This window comes from Symphodus melops (genome assembly GCF_947650265.1).
Source record: "Symphodus melops genome assembly, chromosome: 19".
NCBI lineage: Eukaryota > Metazoa > Chordata > Actinopteri > Labriformes > Labridae > Symphodus > Symphodus melops.
In genome coordinates, this window is record NC_136709.1 from 6716786 (window position 1) to 6740274 (window position 23489).

At 36.7% G+C, this 23489-nt stretch overlaps 2 protein-coding genes across 2 annotated transcripts; one reads left to right on the plus strand and one right to left on the minus strand.

Annotated features, from left to right (window-relative positions):
- Positions 1–194: 194 nt before the first annotated feature.
- On the minus strand, positions 195–13533 carry LOC306840412 (calpain-1 catalytic subunit-like; the record flags this gene model as incomplete). Its single annotated transcript, XM_079369671.1, has 20 exons — positions 195–535; positions 1497–1549; positions 1695–1811; positions 2945–3023; positions 3169–3237; positions 3631–3692; positions 3960–4017; positions 6611–6679; positions 6809–6848; positions 7011–7219; positions 7809–7966; positions 9439–9599; positions 9913–9987; positions 10755–10840; positions 10978–11052; positions 11566–11740; positions 11821–11954; positions 12286–12404; positions 12485–12554; positions 13297–13533. 20 exons carry the CDS (start codon positions 13531–13533, stop codon positions 509–511), a joined length of 2073 nt encoding a protein of 690 aa, XP_079225797.1. The 3' UTR covers positions 195–508.
- Positions 13534–17808: 4275 nt separating this feature from the next.
- Positions 17809–20166, plus strand: cd93 (CD93 molecule). The gene has a single exon (XM_079370192.1). The coding sequence runs from the start codon at positions 17949–17951 to the stop codon at positions 19596–19598; it is 1650 nt and encodes a 549-aa protein (XP_079226318.1). The 5' UTR covers positions 17809–17948; the 3' UTR covers positions 19599–20166.
- The last annotated feature ends 3323 nt before the right edge of the window (positions 20167–23489 follow it).

Consider the following 23489-nt stretch of genomic DNA (forward strand, 5'->3'; position numbering starts at 1 on the left):
TCTTTGTTTGCGTCACAACATTTTTTTATTTTTTACTCAGAACATCACTTAAGTTTTTATGACTTTTTATGGATATTATGAGGGTACTCCATCTCAAATCAAACTCTTTACATGCACACCTGCACACACCTCCAGAATTTTGAATTATCTACATTCATACAACAGATCAAATGAGCCCATTTAACAATAAGAAATGTTTTTGAACAATATATTTATTTTCATAATGCTCAAAGTAAAGTGGTGTGCTTGCATTAACATTCCTTTACAAATGCAGAAATGCAGTAACCACAACAAGATTTCATCTTCAGCACAACATCAGAAGGGATCGCTCAATTAGGGTTTTGGCTTCATATTGCAAATGTGTTTTTTGTTTCATTTGCATTATAATTAAATGACAATGTATTAACAGAGTATAAAAGTAAAAAACAGAATGTAATGAGTTATTCAGTCTATGCTCTTAGTTGTTGACAAATAGATCCACGATTTCTTCTGTACTTTATCCCTTGGATTAAGTGTACATTGAAATGTAGATCCACTGAAAATATAACACAGTTTATTAATGCAGTGCATTGTATGATAAAAACTGTAAATCCAATCACAGAGAAATACATGTCTTCCTTTTCACTGTTTTTTACTGATGTCGTGTAGAAAACTAACTTCAATACCAGCTGACAGTTATGGAGCCAGAATAGTCTCATAATGAATAAATGCACACAGAGATAAATACATGCACGAAAAAGGACTCACAAATGTATTTTGGAGTTGTATATAATTATGACTTGATACACAAATGCATTTTCAATGCACACACAAATCTGTTTCAATCATTTGTGATGATTCTCAAATGTACAAATCAAAAATACGTTTTTGGAAGTTGTTACATTTATATATGAATTGTCAAACGCGCATTTTTCTCGGTGCTTTTAATTGGTAAACCTCCCTTCATTTGTGTGTGGAGTTTTGAGACTCATCTAGCGCGATTCCGATCCACAAATGCGTTTTTTCTAAAAGGGGGTTGTCTGCAGCCAATCAGATGGCTTACTGCTTTACAGCCAATCACGAGTGCAAGGTTTTTTTTAAGCTGACGTCATTACAGCGCGCAATCCTGATTTTCGCTTCAGCTGAGGAGACGGGAAAAAACATATATCTATGGAAAACCATACACATAATATACGTCTATCTATGGTTTTCCCATGGGGAAAACCATAGATCCTTCCTTAACCCTAGACGTATATTATGTGAAATGTGTATGTATGTTGTGTATGTTCCATCTCCTTGGCGGCAGCAAAAATCTTATATTTATATGTCAATTTTTTTGTATGTATATATGGATTGAAACACATTTGTGTGTGCATTGAAAATACATTTGTGTATCGAGTCATATTTATATATAACTCCCAAATACATTTGTGAGTCCTTTTTCGTGCATTTATTTATCTCTGTTTGCATTTATGAGACTATTCTAGATCCATAGACAATAACAGTATTTTCATTACCTCCGACTCTCGCAGACTCATTGCTTTTCCATCTGACAACTCTTTGAAGATTTCTGTTGAACAAAACAAATAAAGCTGCATCACGTTAATTGTTCCAGTAAGAGGACACTTATTTTTTAAGGAGTTATGGTTGTGGAAAAACTCTTTTTGGAAAAGGCTTCTCTGCTTCTGTCATTTGTTTCACTTGACTGCACTTACTGCGCATGCAGTCCAAACGCAGAATGAGACTAATGAAGCTCTCCAGGGTCATGTGACCAGTTGAGTCACTGTAACGCAGAGCCATCAAGTTTAGCATGTCATCGCTGACACTCATACCTGTTAAACATACACAGATGAGAGAGCTTAGTAGATGTTTTAGAATCAATCAAATTTCACAATCATCATCATTTACTTTTTCTTTTTAAACATGTAATTATAACCTATAAGTCGTGAGCACTGTGAGTGATGGTAGCATCTCCAGTTGCTCATAGCACCGAGCTGTTTTATTTCCATGAGGGAACCTTCCCAAGGGATTAATAAAATTCCCATCTATCTATAACCAATTAAAGCGATACTTCACCCATTGAAACATGAATCTGTAGTGAAATTGGGCCATATATGTATGCATATATGTATCACATATGCAGTGGAAATGTGAAATAATTGTTTTATTTGGTGCCTTCTTGAACGAGAAAAAGCAGAAAATCTATTTTAAATTGATTTGAATCAAATACTACAACTCCCAGAATGCACAGCACCACAGGCCACTCTCACATATCCCACTGAACACCAAAGCAAGCCTTGAGGCTGCAAGCTATAAGCTAACTTGTTTGCAGATCCAGTATGACTTCTGAATGTACTTTGTTTGTTTTTCTTTCGAAATGGTGAATTATTGTTTTGTACCAGGTTGTTTAATCTGAACAAGGAAAAGAAGTAAGTTTTCACCACTTGCTGATTAGACATTTGGACGCGATGCAATGTTTACATTAGCTGCGGGTGGATACGGCAACAGAGGAAGCCGAAACCCAAGGTAAGACTATATTTCTATAGCTTCAGTGGATGAAATCATGAGAAACTAGACTTCCCTGCCAGCCTAAAATTCTTTACGTGACGCAATATGACGATTTTTGCGTCATAAAAAGAAACGTTTCAGGCAAACAAAAACATATTTTTCTCGTCTCAGGGCAAAATGAGGACTGGATTCACAACCATTCAACACTACTACCATGATTCTAATGATACAAAGCTTCATGCAAATGGGTGAAGTATCCCTTTAATTCTGTTTATTTTGTACTGAAAGTAGCTTTCTGTGGCTGACAGTATAGCTTTAAGAAAAATGAATCTGGCAGAATGTAAAAACTTAACGACAAGTTAAGTGTCACACTAATTTGGAGAGGATACTTTCTGTTGCTATATAACATAAGATGAAAGTATTATCAGTCAAAACAATGAATACTTAGTTGGTCTACCTGAGGCTACGAATGCATTTCTCAGTTCACACATTGACAGTGTTCCTGTTCGTGAAACGTCAGTGAGGAAGAAAATATCCTGGTAAAGGAAGCACAATGTGTGAAGTTATATCCTACAGTTTTTATACTTAGATGTCTACATAGTTAAGGTTGAATCAAGACATAGATGATGCATATCACACAAAAAGAATTGGTTCCTGATACCCACACTGGATTCTATTTACCTTGTATGTAACAACTTTCTTCCACAAACGAAGAAATTCTTCACCATTCAGTTTTCCAGTAATCGATGTCTTTTCATTCCATTGTTAAGGTAAACAACAAGACATTAGATTTATGGCAACTAAAAGTGTGGCTGTGGATCAGTGGTGGAGTTGGTCGTCTCTCAACCGGAAGATCAGAAATCCAGTCTCCAGCTCCTATACAGCCTCATGTAGATGTGTGTCTGGGCATAATGGAACCCTAAGTTGGTCCTGCAACTTTAATGTGTGTGAATGGGAATAGTTATTACTGATGGACACTTAATATAGCAACCTCTTCCATCAGTTTGTAAATAAAGTGTTAATGGGTAAGTGTGACCTACAATGTAAACAGTGTTTTGAGAAGTAAGAAGACTAGAAAAGCGCTGTATAAGCATTTAATTGCTCTTGCTCTTTTTCTTTTTCATATGCTTAACAACTGGATACATCCATCAGAGCAACCATGCTGCGACAGGCATCAAGGCTGAATCCTCCAAATTTCAGGTCGCCTGTAAAATAAAAAATAAAAAACATTGAAAAATCAGTAAGAGACAAATGTGACCTAAACATTAAAATAGCATGAATAAATGAATAAAGGAAAGATTTTAGTTCAAACCAAAAATTCAAAAACAGTGTCCCAGAAGGAGTAGGCACGAGTAAAATTTATATCCCTACCCCTTTCAACATATGCGTGTAAATAAATTTAATAGTATGTTTTTTGATGTAACATGAGCTAGTATTTGTTATTTTTGTCAAGATTGTTTGCTAATCCAAACCTTTTAGGATTCTGTCATTTAGAAGTCTTTGCAGCTGCTCAGCATCCACTTCTTCATACTAGAAATACAAGGAAAACAAAATATAATCAAGAATGAAAGATGTTTTCGGAGCCAATTTTCGACATCGTGTTTACATGGATGGGACGACCAGCGTGCTCATTACCATGCATATAAAGGCTGTTTAAATGAGGGACTAGATAAAAAAACAATAAGATATACTCACAGCTTATTTGAATGTCTCGTTAGCGTTTTTAGAACATGGTCAGTCCGTGATAATGTAGCCTATATGCAATGTAAAGCTACGTGAAAACTAAAGAGCATTACCATTAGCCTACGAAAACAACAAATCAGCTTGAGTTGTTTAAGTTATATACTATTGCTCAAGGTTGATATCGACTGGATCATAAAGTTACAGAGCTTTTAAGGGAAAGTTTAAAGACTCCTGAACACCACCAAACACATTGAATATTGCAAACATATTGTCATGATTTAGTTTTGATTTCCTGTCTCGTCTTTAGTTCTCATGTTTTCCCAAGTGTTTCCCTGTGTGTAAGTGTTTTCTGATTTATATTTTGTCCGAGGGTGCATTCGGATTGTCCCTCCTATCTACTTTCACTATCCACTTTACCTTAACCTTAAACGTCACTGGGTTAAGTGAAGGTGTTAGGAGAATTCATAAAGGACTTAGGAAAAGGCAATCGCGATTTTTTGACAATCCGACCGCACTTTCACTCAGTGATGTAATAATAATATGACGGCGGCGGAGGTTAGTGACGCGAGTCTGCCATGGTGGAACTACAGTTTACAGAAAATGGACTACAAAAAGCTAATCTAAAAATTACCGGTGAAATAATCCTAAAAACCACAGGGTGTGACTAAAAATAAAAGGTAGGCTTTATTAGATACCAGGAAACTTCACTTCGGCTGTGGCTCAGTTGGTAGAGTCGTCGCCCCTCAATCGGAAGGTTGAGGGTTTGATCCCCAGCTCCTGCGAGCAACATGTCCGATGTGTCCTTGGGCAAGACACTTAACCCCAAATTGCTCCCCCTGCTGCATCTGGGGCGTATGAATGTGCGTGAATGGATAGATACTGGATGGGCCACATATCCAGCCCATCAGTGTGAATGGGTGTGAATGAGTAGGTGTAAAAGCGCTTTGAGTAGTCGGAAGACTAGAAAAGCGCTATACAAGCTCAAGTCCATTTACCATTTACTTTGATGGTTTTATAACATCAACATCACGTTCAGAGTTTAAATCTGGATTTAAAATCTGGAAGATTTAAGTTTAAAGTTAAGGTAAATTATTGCAGTGCTAACCTCTATGATCTGAGTAATAGGCCTATTACAATAAATCATCATCAAATAACTGCAAATAATCTCCACAAACAGGATACAAGAATGTATCCAAGCAAGGTTCACCTTCTTCACACACACAATACAAAGAAATGTAATAAATACAATGACTGTAACTAATTATAAGTCAAATCAGTATGCAGATTGTCTCCACATTTCTCCTCTGACAGATCATTAGTTTTCGTGAACGCTCCGATATGGGTCGGATGTGCGAGTTGCTTTAAAAGTTGCGGCCGCAATGAATTGTGGGGCGGCATTGTCTTATCTCCTTTCGTAAAGGATGGTCCAGTGTTTCCTATGGTAAAGGGTGTTATAAAGGAAGCACTGAGCCACCTTTCCTTAATTTTTAGAGAATTCGACCGGCTCTTATCATGGCCGCCACTTAACTGCTTCCGGGGTTAAGGAAAAAATGCGAGTGAACGTGGATAGGAGGGACAATCCGAACGCACCCCTAGTCTTTAGTGTGTTCCTAGTCTTTAGTGTGTACCCCTGTGTCCTTCTATGTTGCCTGTAAGTTTGGTTCCTGTGTTACTTGTGTTTTAAGGTTCTTAGTTTGGTCTTTAATGTTTCTTAGTCTAGTTTTAAGTGTTTCCTGTTTTATTTTGTAATCTCTTGTTTAAGTTGTGTTTTCAGTGTCTGGTTTTACTTTGTACTTGTCCTCAAGTGTTCTGGTCTTGTGCTCTGTGTTCCTTGCGTTTCCCGCCTTGTTCATTACCCTGATAGTCTCACCTGTGTCATTAGCCTCACATGTCTCTGATTACCCCATGTCTTTTGTAGTCTGTTGGTGTGGTATGTAGTTTATCCTTTGAATGTCAGGTGTAATCTGAAGTCTGTAACTTGTCGTTTGTCTCCCTCTTCTCCCTGGATTTATTTGGTTTGGATTTTTCTGGATTTATTATTTAAGTACATTTTTGTTTTGCTTTTGGTTCTGCTACTCCTGGACTTATTTTGTTTTTCTCCTAGTGGCTCTGTTGTACAATTTGGAATATTCTTCGAGTTAGTTGTTTTTGGCTTTTGTTTAAATATTCTTTGGTTGCTGCACTTGGGTCCTCCTTCTTGTGTTTCTGTCCCAGTCGTGACACATATAGGTGACAACTAGAATTTTTCTGGTACCAATATTAGCATCAAAAAATGCTTTAAATCCCTGTGACATATAAGCAAGTAAAGACATCTGTGCAACACTAATACACCTACTTTATTCTTCTTTTTGTTTTATGTTTTTGATTGAAGATATAAATAATAAGACCCAAGTTGTAATAATTCAGTCAACAAGACCCATTTAAGATTGACAATTATTACCTTGTCAGAGTGTTGGCGGAATAATTGTTTCTTGTTTTCATCATCCTGCACATTTGAGGCGTTTTTGAGCTGAAAAAAGGAAGTTGAGAGAATGAGGAAGGAACTTCAAAAAACTTTTTTAAAGGTAGTGAATATTGTGTAATATCAGATTTATTGGGACCTCATTACTGTTAAATGATTCATATACTGTATACTCACCTTTCTAACTGGCTCATGTTTGTGGTCACCAGAGTTCTCACTGTCAGAAAATACCAAGTACATTCCAAATAGGGTTAATGCATTGTATTTCCTCCCAACACAAAACATCAGAATTTGTTTATAGATTTATATAGATTTTCCATTTCTGTATTTTTTTTGTTTTCAAACTCTGAAACACAGTAGAATAAGAGAGGAAGCTTACTAGCCATGGGTCTCTGCTTTGGACAGAATGGTCAGGATGAAGGATGCTGTTTCATTCGGATTGAAGGTGGATGGCACGATCAAGTATTCACCAGGCTTCAGCATAAAAAGCTCCATCACCTCACGAGCATTCATGTAGGTTTTAGTTTGCACAACAGGTGTGTTGTTGTTGAAGAATGAGGCAGGGAATTTACCGGTCTGAGACTTGTTCTGTGATTACAAATGGACGTATCAATTTACTGCAATTTATTCTAATACCAGAGCTCTACAGTCTGGTTGGAGGATTTATTCTGAATAAAATGGCCTCTTACTTGTTCAGTCACCTTAAGAAGAGAATGGGACAAAGAGCAATATGTTATCAATATAAGATTTTACACAGTTTTGTTTTTATGAATATACAGTAACTCAAAATTAAAGATAGAATCTGACCAAGCACTCAGCTTTAAAGCTCTATAAAACAAGAAAAGTGTATGATGTGAATTATTTTTAAAATATAATGATGTGTTGTTGATTTGGAATGCATGAATTAAAACTCTGAAGTCCTGCTGTTGTTGAGTTTCTAACAATAAAGCTAAAAACATGTAAGCTGTAGATTCAAATTGTACTTTTTCCTTTTCAGCTAGCAAACAGTTAGGCCTGTCGACAAAAATCTCTGTTAAAAACAACAAATAAGTCACTGTTTTATTTTCTAACAACAAATTGAAGAAATATTGTTACCTTACCTGGCAAGTCACAAAAATGTGGATATTAAATAAATCATCAAAATGTTTACTCAAGAAAAAAAACAAAAACATATTACCTCGAATACAGAAAATCCGATGTGGAGATTCTGGACCAGGCGCCTGTTCCTCTTGTCAGGTTTTTGCATGAGAGACACCAACATGTTTTTTCCACCATGTTTCTCTGAATAATCACCATCAATTCTGACCCGATACTGAGGATTAGTCCAGAAACTGTCTTGAATTGACATTAAAATCCAAAATGTTATTGTAAGGAATGTTTTTATTACAGAATGAACACTGCATTATAGGACAGCATTAAAACATTTGATAACATTTGTTTATTCTGTCGTGTTGTACTTTTCAAGTTATTTGCTTCATCAGAAATTCTGTATTTAAGTTCAAGGCAGGGTTGGTAATTTTCTCCAGATACAATTTTTAGGATTTTGGTTGAAAATGGAGATCAGTGTAAGTTCAGACAGGAAGACTGGCGTAATTCTTTCATTCATTCACCCCTTCATTCATTCTTAAACCACACCACCTACTACTACCTCTATCTTTCTCTAGTGAGCAGCTGATCATGGGAGTGTCTCATCTCGGAATTAACCAACCAGACTCTGCCACAAACTTTCTCAACCAATCAACCTACTGCTATCAAAACGCTTAAAACTCTCTCCCTTTCACAGTCAAGTCTGTTGCTTTAGGCATACAACCCTCCACCACCCCAGTCACCTCCATCCAGCTAAGTAGAGTCCAGGCCAGGCTGAAACCCACTACTCATCACAACCTCCATTCCTCTTTAGCACCACAGTGTCTAGACTCCATAGGGGGGCATCCTATCCTGTGTCTGCCTCATTATCGCTCAGAGTTCATGAAGTTGTCATGATGGAGTCTAGCCCCCTAAAGACTTCATACATTTCATTGTATAATTGTTGCACATTTCGTTGTTAATAAATAATTGTTCATTTTCAATTAAGTCTCTCCTGATTGGATTGTCTTAAGGTCCTGGCAGACATTAATAACTTGTGCGCTCTTAAAAAGGAACAAAGAAAACCTGTCATTGATATCAGTTGTTAGCCTGTAAAAACTTCGACTAATGTCTACCACAAGGTGCCATTTTGATAAACCAATCACGTCTCCCTGCTGGCACCACCAGGATGTTTGTTCTCTCAGTGCTGAGTGGGAGCTTGACTAATTTGTTGGGGTGTTATTTTACAGCTTGTTTAAAAAGAAAACAAAACGACCAAAATATGTGAGGGGGCTTAACCGGGGCTAGACAGATTTATGATGGCGCCACCATTCTACACTCAACAAGTGATGAGCTGATGTCCGCTTTTGGATGTAAGTGAGGGGCGTGGCTTTTGAGGGAGCACAGAGTGGAGGGGGTGGGTGCAGACGGAGCACTGAGGGAATGTTACTTTCAAAATCATGCTAGTTTTAGAAAAAAAAACCTTTCCTTTAAGGTATCAAAATTATCTTTATTACAACTATTATTTGTATTATTTTTAACTGCATGATGTTTATAACTTCCGTTGCCTATATAGTGTGCCCAAGGCCCAAGTGAATTGTATAATATTTATTCATATAAATACATGTAAATCTGTGTAAAGTATTTTTGATGAAACATTAATGTATTAACATAGTACCTGTTTAATCAATATTAGAATATGGACTCAATGTTGAGGAGTAAAGAAAAAGAGCTTGATATACCTCGATTGTTCATGCATCCTCCAGCAGTGGTTCCTGCGACCCATCTTCCCTCATATAAAGAACTATTCCAGTGGCAGGAATGATTTCCATCAAGGAAGTCAGGACACAAGGAGCAGATGTCAAGATCCGAGTAAAACTCACAGAAGTCCTTCAGGTTCATCCTGTTGACATCAGAGCAATATGCTGATGAAAATAAATACTGATCACAAGACACATCGAACATTGAGGGGCAAACAAGAAAAGTGCTTTGACAACTGTAGCTTTAGTGAAAGTTCAGTCAGCAAGACTATATATTGCACGCTTGTTTTATTGTTTATTGTATTGTTGGCAATATTGTTTATTAATGAGTGAGCATGCATGGCGAAGCGATTTTACATATCGCTCCGCTTCCAAAAAGAATACATTTGGTTTTTTTTGTTTTGTTTGTTGTTGTTTTCTTTTCTTTTTTTAAAAGACTGGATACTGTGTTCTTACCAAAACTCTCCATCATCCACCACTGAAAGGCACATTTCACGATCTTCAGGACTCACAGTTTTCCACAGGAATGACCTTGGAGATAGTTTTCAAAAAGTAGGAGAGAAGGAATTGTTTGATGATCAACTATTTGAAGAGGCCAGTTATAACACATGTCACTTAGTGGGGAATGCAGTGCATTTTAAGATAATCTTTTGTGCTGCCTTCAGGGTAAGATAACACAGGTGCTCTTTTCACTGAGACTGGAAAAACCAGATTCAAATAGCCGGAGAGAAATTTTCCAAAGACAGTTTGAATTGTCTCCTCAAAGCCCCTCTTAAAACTGACCTTACAAATACTTTTACAGCCTACATACAGCAATGTACAGTGAATACACCTTAAAGGAGTACGAGGAAAAGAACAAGATCCCTGTCAATTGCAACACTTTGGGTTTGCAGTTAAAAGAAGTTGTGAAAAGTGGCCAAAAACATTCTTAAGGTTCCTGTAAGTTTTTTTTGTGTTTCACATTTTTTTGTTTGTTTTGTTTTTGGATATGAAACAGATTGTGAACAGACTTAGTTTACAGTTTACAGTGAGTGATACATTTGACTGCTAAAAGACATTGGGGAGGATTTTCTGTCAGAAAACACCTCCTACATCCAGGTTAAGATAAGCAAAGCGATAATAATGATAATAATACTAATAATCCTCACATGTGCTTGAAAGAAAGTTGAATACAAGTGTGTATTACAATGAATAGAAGCAAAAATCCTCTTATTTTGCCACTAAAATTCTCCATATTAATCTGCAACATTTAATTACAAACGTGTTGAGTGAGAAAGTCAAGTGTAAGTTAGTACTACCGATCACTCCAGTCTCCTTTCCATTCTCCTTTGCCCCAGGGGTTCCACAGGCGCACAAGGTCGACCAGTTTCCCTTGGCTAATCAACTGAACAGTATCATTATGACAGAAACATTGTTATAACCATCTTTACAATAATAATTCCAGAAACTTTTATGAACTATATGAACAACATCCGTTGGTGAAAAATGAATTACTGTAATTGTAAGAATAAAAGTCCTCACCTGTTTAACACCAGTGACAGCGTATGCATGGCCTTGGACTAACCCATTTAACAATATTGTGTTGGCAGATGTTTCCTAAAAGCCAAAGACAATTTATTAATAAAAATACAGATGTATGTTTAAAACCCTGCAGAACAATATGTTGGGTAATGTAAGGTTATAAATAAAAGTGAAGTCTTGGGTGAAAATGACTACAAGACAGTGTGACAGTATCCTCTATGAACATGTAACAACAGCATACATCAACTAATACATCATTAACAAAAGTCAGGTGAACTTGAAGTAATTTTAAATACATTTATCCACTCTTTCCCCAAGAGTGTGATAAGACTTTAGACACCAAACCCATGACTATGTAGTACAAATGAAGCTTAGAAATGGCAGATGCTAGCCAAGCTTAACACAGAGACTGTATTATTTAAAGCTGTTCTTCCTATTTCTATTGGTTTGCTAAGCTAAGCACTAAGCTATTGTTTAATATTTAAGCAAAGGAATATCTAGTGGTGGAGGAAAGTTTAAAAAAAAAGTAAAGTTTGAAAAGGGTATGGTATGGTATGGTATTGTTATTGGTAGAAGAATTAAACTCACCCCTTGAAATGTACCACAGCTCATCAAGGTCTTGGATTGGCTAGCCCTGTACATCAGCTCCCAAAGGTTTTGAGGGGGATCTGACAACTGGATACACATGTGAACACCACCGGTGAAGTCCATCATGGCTTCTGCAGGAGTTCCGGCATTCATATCGGTATAAGAACCACACACCCTAACATAAGGGTGTGAACTATTAATATGATGGATATAGAAACTGGACAAACATATTGAAAGTGTTTTTTTTCTCCATACTTAGCATATGCTTTTTCCATCAAAGCAGGCCAGAACTCATTTTGGTCTTTGGAGTGAACAAAGATAAGGCTTCCATTGATTGTTGGTAGCTTGTCATCAATAATCACATCCACCCACCTCCCAAACCTCCAAAACTGAAATGTTAGAAGAAAAGGGAATAAAGTTCCTCTCAACATTAGATCCATTTATTAACCAATGGCAGATAACCTGAAACAAAAAAATAGTGTGATGGGGATTTGAATCCTCAATCTTACGATTGAGAGACAACGACTCTACCAACTGAGTCAAAGCCACACTGTTAAATATGAAAGTGCCAAAGTGTGCCCTTTTATAGATTAATATAAGTTTTTGATTTGTGACCAAAACTTAAATTATATAGAAGACACATTATATTGCAGGATGTGAGACTTTGGTCAGTGTTAAATGAAATCATCCCACTCAAAAATAGGTTTGCTTTGTATTTACCCTGAAGTGGAACAGCCCACTATAGTTTTCATCAAATGTTTGCTCAAGAGGGACAACTTGCCCAAGGATTTTTTCCTGGAATGTCAGAGCTCCAATAGATGCAAGAAACCAGCAGTTTCCTGAGGAAATATTGGTCATTGAGTAGTCAGAAAACAAAAATGAACAACAGGAAAATCTTACAAATAATAAACGACTTTACCTATAATTCCTTGACCAAAGTCAAACCTTGACAATCCATCAACTATGAAGGCTGGATTAGGAGCGATTTTCTGAAAAAAGAGAGTGTAAAAAAGAAACAAACCAATTAAATTGAACAAAACAAGATACTTAAAGGGACACGACAATACAAACAAGACGTAAATGAATTATTCTTGGTAATCATAACAGCCATTAAAATCCTTGTTTAGTGTAAGTCTTTTGTTTAGGTCTGAAGTCAAATTCCATTCAAAACAACTGCTTTCACACATTCAGCTTTACAAACTTTGGGACTGAGACTTAGACTCAGTAATTGTAGTTTTCCATATCAAGACTAAATGCTTTACACTAGTCTTTATTTTTTTATATAATCTTCCCTTTTGTTTTGCTATCCATGCACTGCAGCACATGTAGGAAAGGAACTAACTGCAAATAAAACTGGCCATAAAGAGTTAACTATTGAAATTACTGTACTTTAGCCCCTTAGTACAGCCCTTGAACATGGAAACAGTGTCAGACAGAAGGCATGATAAGAACCTTAAGAATCTTCACTACAGACCTGAAAACAAACCTCATGTCATAGGCAAGTTATTATTAGTGACACACAAAACATGCAACTTAAATTCAGCCAGGTAGGGATTGGGTGCAGAGTCTCATGATTATTCTAAAATACAAAACATTAAATCAATGAGAAGATGATAAGTTTTAGCTCACCATAATTAATGTAGTTACCTGCCAGTGACAGAATAAAATACGCTACTTTGCATCATTGATACACCTCTTCTGCTGTTAAAACCTACACACAAAAAAACTCACCGCTGGTCTAAGCCACACCACTCGGCCCAGGTCAGAGGGACTCAGTATCCCTGCACCGATGGAGTTCCTGTCGGGGGGGAACATCTCATCTATGTATCTCACTCCTTGGATGAGGCAGTATTGTTTCAGCTGCTGATAGTCTTGGTTGAGAAACTTCTCAGGGTTGTCAACACTCCCGTAACCTTCTTTCTTGTGACGAGCCTCCATGATGTTCAGACACACACCGGGGGGAGGCATTGTCACAGGTTTTTGACTCAGCTAAGAAAAATGAGATCCAGGACCATTTTCAAATAATGAAAACATTCAAAGATTCTTTTAAATACAAAGACCTAAAAAAAAAATCTAAAAATCAAGAAATCCATATTCATATCTTAATTGACGATGAGCTGTATCAGGAAGTTATATGCTTAAGGGAGGAATATTGCTTGATCATTTTCAACTCCAAACGATTCCAGTTTCCAGGGTCAACATTTATTGAACTTTGAAAAAAAAAAAGTAAAACCCAATTTAGGATCATTAAATTTTGTTTCTAGGCCCAATGGGTTTGCAATATGTTTGTATGTTGTTTTAAATTCCTTCGTTTTTTTTTTTATAAAAGTTGATCTTAATAATTTATCAAAAGAGATAAGGTAAAAGGAAATTAAATTCTTTAAAAAACTGAAGCTGTCGTAGATGACAAATCCTGCTATAGTAGATAGCCCTATATTGAAAAGCAGACTGTCTCGATTGAGCAACAAAACAAAGAGAGGCACAGAGAGAGAGAAAGAGCAACCAAAGAGTTTTGGGCTATATGCCAATAACAAACACACTAATCGAAAAAAAAAATCTAAATCAACTGGTTTAAAAGTTGTTTTGGAAGACCTTACCTCAGTGTCGTGAGTTAGAAGCAGTGGGTGGATATACAGTTGAGCGGAGCTACTTTGTCACTTATATATTGCCTGTAAATGCCTAAGGCAAGTGGTCTTGTGTTTCGTTTCAAGATATGTAATTTTCTTTGGAGTGAGCCCCTCTTGGTGTCAACTTGTGCTTAATCCTATAAACTCTGCAGTCTCCTAGCTACACAAAAAGAGATAGATTGAGACTTTCTCTTTTGATTGACTGACACTGCAACCGACTGAAGTTTTTTCCAGCCCACAAAATACTTGACCTAGTCTGTTCATAGGTTTATTATGCTTATATGGTCCATTTATCTTTAGAGTGATAGGCTGTCAATTGTTGCTCAATTGTATAGTTTGCATCGAAAATGTGCTCTTGTACTACAAACCCAGGGAACTACGATTATGGGACCACTAGGGGGAAGGAAGGGAAATAGTATAACCAATATTTCCATCAACTAAAACATAAAAATTCCTAACTGCAAGCCACCAATAAAGTAGACTCCCTAAGGCTGCTTTGTGAGAGATTAAGCTCTCACTGGGCCAGTCCTATGAAGGTCTCGGGATGACCCACTAGGAGCAAAAAATTTACAACAAATCTTAAAATAACAAAAAAAAATCTAAATAATAATGTTTTGAATTGAAAAGGATTCAAAAAAAGAAATACAAAGTTAAAACATATCTTAATAAAAATTAAGACTAAAATTAATTTAAGTGAGTTTGCCAGACTTACCCTGAAATACTCTAGAATAAACTTTAGATATCCCTGAAGATGGCCGATGGGATAGCCACAGGTGGATGGGACATCACCTCCCCTGATTTTACAGATATCATTAGTTGTTTTTATCATTATTACCAATATTAACATGTTGTTATGCTAATTTATTCACTAATTTGCAGAAAAACACGACTGCCCAAGAGTAGTTTTGGGCAGTCAGTATTTTCTCATCAGGTAGCACATACAGTACTTGGAATACTATACCCACAGAACTAAGGAACATCACATCCCTGAAATCCTTTTTCCAAATGTATAAAACAATGACTATTTAAAAATCAGACATGCTGCCATAATCTGGATTAATGTACTTTGTCTTCTTTGTGCGCTAATGCTCCTTGTCTGTGCTTATATATGCTCCTTGCCTGTTCTTACTGTGCGCTCCTTGTCTGTGCTTATATACAGTCTGCTGTGTTTAAGTGATTGTGTATTTGAATGTGCTATATGTTACACATTTTAACCTTATGTCTGTGTTCTGCTTTACCGATTGTTTCCACATGTATGTGTTATGTTTTAACTAACACTTGTGTTGTTTTATTCTTAATACTTGTGTGTTCTCATGTCTATGTTTTTGTGCCACATTTTCCTGTTTGCTTTTAAGATTTTTTGTACATAGCCAGGGACTGCAGATGAAAGTTTTTAACTTTTTTTCCTAAGTAGTAAAGCTACTGTCTAGATACAGTAGCTTTACTACACAGTTGAATTATTCACTAAAAGAATATTAATAAACTACTATGGACATCCAGACATGTTGAGACAGTCAGATATAATCTGTGTGGAAATCAGGCACCCCAGCTGTCATCACATGCAATTAACTGAAAAGGTCAATCTTAACTGGCATTTAAATGCATTTTGAGCATTTGGTGAACTTTAAGGTTTTGAATGACAGTAAGCAGAAATCGTTTAAAATATAGTCAGGATAGAAAAAAAAAATTCTTTATTTAAAATATTGTGGGGTTTGTTGCACAGCTTTGAACAACTTAATATCTTACACCCAAACATGAAATATTCACATTATTTTAAAGTGCCCAACACCACAAATTGAAACATCTTTACTTAGCTTCAATTTGTTCTTGTTATTTTTATTTGTTTTATAAGTTTATATACCAGGTAATTAACCATTAACATTTAGATCGCTGTCACATGGGTGACCTGGCCAAGAGAGCAGCAGCACACATCAAACCAGGATGCTACTTGATTTGATATGCCAATTTGTATATAGATCGTGATCAATAATGTGATCTACTGTAAAAAAAAAAAAAAAAAAGTTCAATAATCAGAGCTCATGAAAGTTCCTAAGAAAAACCTTTGTCAGATTCATGAATGGAACCCTGTAGGGTTCAGGCAAGACTTTAATTTTTTAAAAAAACCCAGCAACTTTATTTTCACATTCGTAGATTAAACACAACAAATCAAGAAATATTCTAATCTTTAATGAATGTTAAAGTAGTGACACAAGAACCTAACGGTCACCCATTTCAACTTTCCCCCATTTCGCATGCAAGGGCAGCTGTGGTTTCCTCTCAACTGGAAGATGTGGGTGTTTGCAATCCAGCTTTTGTACGAACATGTTAAGAACATGTCAAAATCTCCTTGGGAAAGGCAAGTTGTTCCTACTGCTGCATCATCTGAATGTGGATGGGTATAAATGGGACGAGTTAATCCTGTGATCCTCTAATTGCTCTGCTATTACCGTATGTATCAGTGCTTTGTTTAGTTAGTAGACTAGAAAAGTGCTATTATACAGGCTCAAATCCATTTATCATTTAGATAGATAGATAGATAGATAGATAGATAGATAGATAGATAGATAGATAGATAGATAGATAGATAGATAGATAGATAGATAGATAGATAGATAGATAGATAGATAGATAGATAGATAGATAGATAGATAGATAGATAGATAGATACTTTATTAATCCCGAGGGAAATTCAAGAAATTCAAATTTATCATACAACTACAACCTGACCTAACATTCTGGAGTGAAATCTACAAGACAAATACATTTCCAAGGATCAATACCATGCAGTACCAGCATGAACACACACAAATGGGAACTTGGAAAATAGTTAACATTATGTTACATAGCGGTGTGGGCTTAGTTTTAGTGGAGGGGTGTTTTACTTTGTTTCCTGTAGTTCTACTTGTGGCACTTCCTGAATTTAAACAGGAAGTGTTGCCTGATATACCCATGAATGTCCTGGGCCTTAAGTTCTCTGGAACAGTGCATCTAGGCTTCTGAAACACAGACATCTGTTTAAACAAGACGCTGGACATAAATAAGGAAAGAACAATTAAAAACAGCTCTTAATATGTTGCATCTTGTTCTCTTAATGTCTAAAATTATCTGAGCTAATTAAATCTTACAGGTTTTGATTAACATTAAAAAAACCAAGAACATTGTACTTGTGGTCAATTTGATGGGTTTGTAATTTTTATGATGAAAATATTAAAGACGTGTGCTTGTACTGCACCTTTACTTGATATTAGGTATTTATGGTACTAAATTATAAAACATGTAACATAACTATAAAAACGTGTTAATCAACTCTAGTCTAGCAGGGTGACCTCTGCAGCTATTGTCTATCTTTCGACACATCTATTTAAAATGTCAAAGGGCCTTAGAACTGCTGAGCCGTGCATGTTCATGTATTGTACAGCTTCACAATTTAGGGAGTCAGCTTGAATGCCTGAAAGCTATTGTGGCCGGAGACATCTGGAGAAGCAATCAAAACACAGCAACGTCTGCCATTGTTTTCTTTTTCAAACCGGAACTGGTCAGCAGGGTGGAAGGGGAAAGGACTCCGAGCTGCAACTAAACATGGTTTCCGTCCTCAGTTTGTATCCCAGACAGGATACAAAGGCATGGATGTTAGTTTCAGAACCACACCACTTGTTTTTGGAAACGGATTAACAACCACATATTGGACACATTTTTTCCCAAAGCTCCTTTGAACCTTGCTGGACAGTAGCTCATGTGCTGAGGTTGGAGGCAATAATGTTGCTGGTTTTTATACTCCAGCTAATGAAAAGCTTTGAAGGTTTATCAGGTGCGGAACATGAGACGCTCTGCAGCTCCAAGGTTTGCTACACACTAAATATGGACAGGGTCAGCTTTGAAATAGCTAATCAGAGCTGTGTCCACAACGGAGGTTATCTGATGACTGTCAGAGGGACAGAAGAAGAAGAAATGCTGCACTCACTTCTCTCACATGTCAAAAGACATCAGGACAGGCTAACTAAATTTTGGATTGGATTAAAACTGCACAGAGGGGACTGCGTGTTAGCAGAAAAGACTCTCAAAGGGTTTAAGTGGATATCTGGGAAGGAAGAATCCAACTACTCCGTCTGGGAAAAAGAACCTATTCCAACATGCACAGAGGAAAGATGTGTAAGCCTTCATTACTCTTCTTTCGGTCAAAAACAACTGAAATGGACTGACGGACCTTGCAAAAGCACTGCCTTTTATGTGTGTCAATTTCCTTTTAAGGGAATGTGTAAACCTTTGGCTCAATTGGGGCCAGGACAAATAATCTACAAAGCACCATTCTCAGATGAGCCGCAAAGAAGTAAAATGCAATTAGTTCCATTTGGAACATATGCTGAAATTAAATGCAGTGACCAAACGGTTCATTACTCCGTGTGCAAGGGGACAGACAAGATGTATTGGACAGACCCTGGTCCATTTTGCAAAACTGGAAAGCGAAATTGCATGGTCAACAACGGTGAATGTAAACATGTGTGCATTCAGGACGCAGGTGAGGTTCAATGCATTTGTAAAGAAGGTTACCACCTAGACAAAGATGGACTTACTTGTAGCATGAAAGACCTGTGTAGCGTTGACACCTGTGAGCATCACTGTGTAATGGGGGAGTCTGGATATTCTTGCAAATGTCAAGATGGCTTTAAAGTGACTGTTAACCAGCACAACTGCATTGATATTGACGAGTGCCAGTCAAAGATCTGTGAGCCCCATTTCTGCATAAATAGTCCTGGCAGTTACACCTGTATGTGTAAAGAGGGTTACAAAATGGTTCAGGGAAAGTGCCATGATATTGATGAGTGTCTGCAGTCAAGATGTGAGCACAGCTGCTCAAATAGTATAGGATCCTTTTCTTGTTATTGTAATGAGGGCTTTGCTTTATCTGAGGATGAACATTCGTGTGCAGACATAAATGAATGTGCCAGTAATCTCTGTAATTATAAATGCATTAATTCTGAAGGAAGCTTTTTGTGCATCTGCCACCAAGGCTTCCACATGGAGACCAATGGATCTACCTGTGTTCCAGACATAATAAAGACATCAACTGCTTCATCCGATAACCAAACTGTAGGGGTAAGAAAAGAAAACATCTCTGATGTTTTAACTGGTCCCAATGTCACGAACAGTGATAAGCAGAGCAACACATCCTTTGTGGCAAGTTTATCGAAGACAGTTCATTCGAGGGTGATCATTTGTGTCCTTGGTTCACTTATTCCTTTGCTACTTTTGGTCGCAGTGACTGTAGGTATTGCAATTTTTCGATGCAGTCACTTGCAAAAGGAAGCCAAAAAAAATACCACTGCAGATGGCTATTGTTGGGTATCCTCTGGTTTTGATCCACGTTTAGAGAAACTATATGAGTCTATTTTGACTGATGACCTATGACATGTTTATGATAAATAGACTTATTGTTGTAATTTAATGTTTATTTATGTTGTTATTGCAATCTCTAGTAAGGGTATGCATTGTACAGATATAACGTTAGGGGAGGGGGGGTTACATGTCTAACAGAAGAAAATGCCCAGGAAATGTACATTTCAGGAACACAGCAGATCAGAGAATGGTTAAAAAATACAAGTCTTAATTGTATGGGTCTTGAAAGTGTAAATTGTTTTTTTGATACTCTAAATGTCAGATGTTTCCAAAAGATTGGGACATATTCCTTTAAAAGTATGTCGGTGTGATTACTTTTTCACACCTACATGAGACAAGAAGGGGTTAAGGCACAAGGTTTTTGAAAGTGACCAGTTAAATATGATCATCAGTCAAGATAAGTTGTTATTGAAATTAAAAATGCTACACCATTGCCAAAAACCGTTGTTTTTTTTCTTAACTTCTGATGGATGTGTAAATGTTATGTCTTGTTAAGCACATACAGTGTATTTAATCAATGACATCTATGTTATATAAGATATGTCATGTCAAGCTCTTAGAATAAACCAAAATAAATGTTTTGATTGAGATGATTGAGAAACAGTTGTTGTTTCTTTGTTGGTATGCTGCTGAATTTTGCCTCCACGTCCCATGGAAAAAAGGCAGTCCAGCTTTATCTCATTTCCTTCCTCTCTTGTCATTGTGCTTAGGGGTGTTGCTTCCGGAGTAGATCAGCACAGACTCAACATTCTCCATAACTTTTTTCAGCCAACAAGTCACCCCTACAAGACATCATGACCTGCTTGAAACTGACAGTGGTTTTGCCAGTGAAGGTAATCCCAATGAATATTTTCATGATTGTTTTATTTTCTCTTGAGAAAGGGTTTTGCCGGGAGCAGATAGGCACCTGTAGACCTTTTTGCGCTGGAAATGACTGTGTTTCTTTATACCAAGAAAGGGTGGACTTTAAGACAGCCAAGGAAGCATGCCATGAAAGGAATGGAGAACTAATGACATTTCAGACTGAGACAGATGAGAACATCCTTGGCATATTGGTTCAAGAATTGTATGGAAACTTCTGGATTGGACTCCGGTTACCAGATGGCGTCTGCAGCAACCTATCAGCTCCACTCAGAGGTTATGAGTGGACCTCTGGTAGTAAAAGCAGCTTTGTTCCACCTGCCTTCACCTGGAATGACAATTTTAAAGTCTGCTCCCAACACTGTGTATTTCTTTCAAATAATCAAAGGTTAATGGAAAGATTGTGCACTAAAACAACTGACGGGTATCTGTGCAAAATGAAGCACAAAGATTCATGCAAAATGCAGAAGATATCAGAGCAATCTTTTTTCCGAAGCTCTAAAGGCTGCTCAGTTGGCCCTTGTCAACAAGAATGCAAAGATGTAGGAGGTGGTTATAAATGTTTTTGTAACAAGGGATATATCCAGGACAGCAATGACCCCAGGCAATGCAAAATACATTGTCCACACCAGAAACGCCCAGCAATATGTTGGCAAAAAAAATGTTCCTGTCCTGACGGCTATCTTATGACCGACAACGTTTGTGAGGACATTGATGAATGTTCAATGGGTTGGTGTGAACAAGATTGCAACAATACTTTTGGAAGTTTTGTTTGTTCCTGTCGGGAAGGATATGTACTGAAAGATCAAGTAAAATGCATCAAAACAGCGTACGACAAAGGTCTTGTGGTCACAACTCCTATCACCGTAGCTTCTGTCAAAACAGCTGCAAACAATAATACAATTAAGGATTCTTCTGTTACTGTCGGTGGTTTTCTCTGGATATGGATTGTACTAGCTATGACTGTAGTTGGCTTTGTAATTGTCATAAGGTTCTATGCAGTTAAGCATCAGAGGGGCAGAGAACAGAACTTTAATCAAACATCTACTGCCCCTATGGACAATATAGAGTGTTGAAAATAAATACCATTAAATCTGCTGTTCTCCTTACCATTTTCATTTTGGGAAACCTGTTTAGTTTACTTTACATTTCAAAAGGTTTCACAACAAAAGGGAACTTCTCAGAATGAGTATACATTCTGAACTTTTCTATCCAGGTTTTACTTTTATGAATTAATTATCCTATTTTTGGGAACTGCAACTATCAATTAGAGGAAATATGCCACCTAGTGCCTATACCTTGTATAATGTATGATAAGAAGTAGGAGCAGAAAAGAGGAAACGTGTCATTAAATATATGTTTTCAAACTGTAATTTTCTGAGACAATTGAATTTAAATATATACATAAGACCTGTAATTGTTTTCTGTGATCTCTTTGAGGAAACATTACAGTATCTGAAATATTTCCATCATGTTTTTGACCTAGTAGAAGCTGAGAGTTTGATTTTTGATATACTGCTTGATATTTTATGGTTTTAATTGTTCTCAATTTATGAAATTAATTTATGTTTCATGAGTATTACATATGTTTCAAGAACAGTTTTGGGATTAAACTGTCAGATAAACAATGAGCAGGTTATGAGCATTAAGTCAAAATGGAGTAGGACAATACACTCCAAAATGGAAAACCTACATTAAAGGTCTTTATGTTACTTTAGTAAAGAAATTGTTTGATTCATGTATGATTTTTTTTTAGGGAAATAGGGGTTTTCAAGAAAATGTGTGAATTGATGTCTATTTTATTCCTTCTCATGTTGTTTTTCATGGAATTTCTAACCTATTTTTTTTAAACATTCAATGTTATCATCATTGGTGTTGTTAGAGTGCCACCTGGTGTTCATTTAAACACATTACAGAACAGGTGGAACAACCAATAACAAAAGTCACACATGGCATCATGATTTCCTGATATTTCATTAGCCACTTTATTGATGAGGAAACAACGAGGAGCGAATATGTTATCTTTACAGTGTTGTTGTTTTTTTGCTTGTACAGCACTTTGGTCAACCAAGAATTTTAATTGCCTGCCCCCGGGGGCAAATAAAGTTTTTTGAATTGAAGGTTGTTTTAAATGTCAAACAGAAATAAAGATTGATTGATTACTGTTAATTATTTTGGTTGAAGTTGAGCAACTTCAGGATTCACTTTAATATGTATGTTAATAATGATGTATGTATGGCTGATATTAATAGTTGTAGCAGTTGGAGGGGTTCATAGCTGCAGAACACAGAGTAACCAACAAGACAAGGGAGCCCCCAGGAAGATATAGTTCATCTAAGGTTTACATGCAGAGTGCATTGATAGGGAGGGGGAGATGCAGGACCGTCTCCAATGTGCCTTGGAGCCGATCCATACCTGACCCAACACCTAACTTTATCAAAAAATGAAGTTTTAAGCTTACAGATACAGAGGTTGCCTGCCTCACGGAATCTGGGTGGTTGTTATTTCCAAAGAAGACGGTTCTAATAACTGAACACTTCATCCCATAGTACATTTAGAGAATGTAAGTACAACAATAGTCATAAATATCCTTGGTACAAATTCACCATGACATTTGACAGTTAATAAGTAACTTGTACTTTTAAAACCTCTGTGTAAGATGCCAAATATAAGAGACCAAGAATCACATTTATAAACTTGACCAGTGGTAAGACACATGGTGGTTTAAATGTACCTACTTTTAAATTACACTACTGGGCAGCGCAATTACGTGGGGCAGTTTAATGGTTTGAACAAAATAAAGAAACAACATGGCTGAACAACGTTCGTGCCCTGAAGTTTCTCTGCAAACATTAGCGCTTTGTTCAAAGGAGGTCTGGACAAGGAACAAAATTCAGAGATAATAAATTTTTTACCTAGACAACTTGACTTGCGATTTAAAAATCTTATTTTCATTAATGATTTATTTGAGGGGGAAACCTTAAAGTCATTTAGTTAACTGCATGCCAATTTTAACTTAATCCCAACAGATTTCTTTAGGTT

Coding starts and splice junctions, on each gene's coding strand:
- cd93 (XM_079370192.1), top strand. CDS start 17,949: ATGTTGCTGGTTTTTATACTCCAGCTAATGAAAAGCTTTGAAGGTTTA.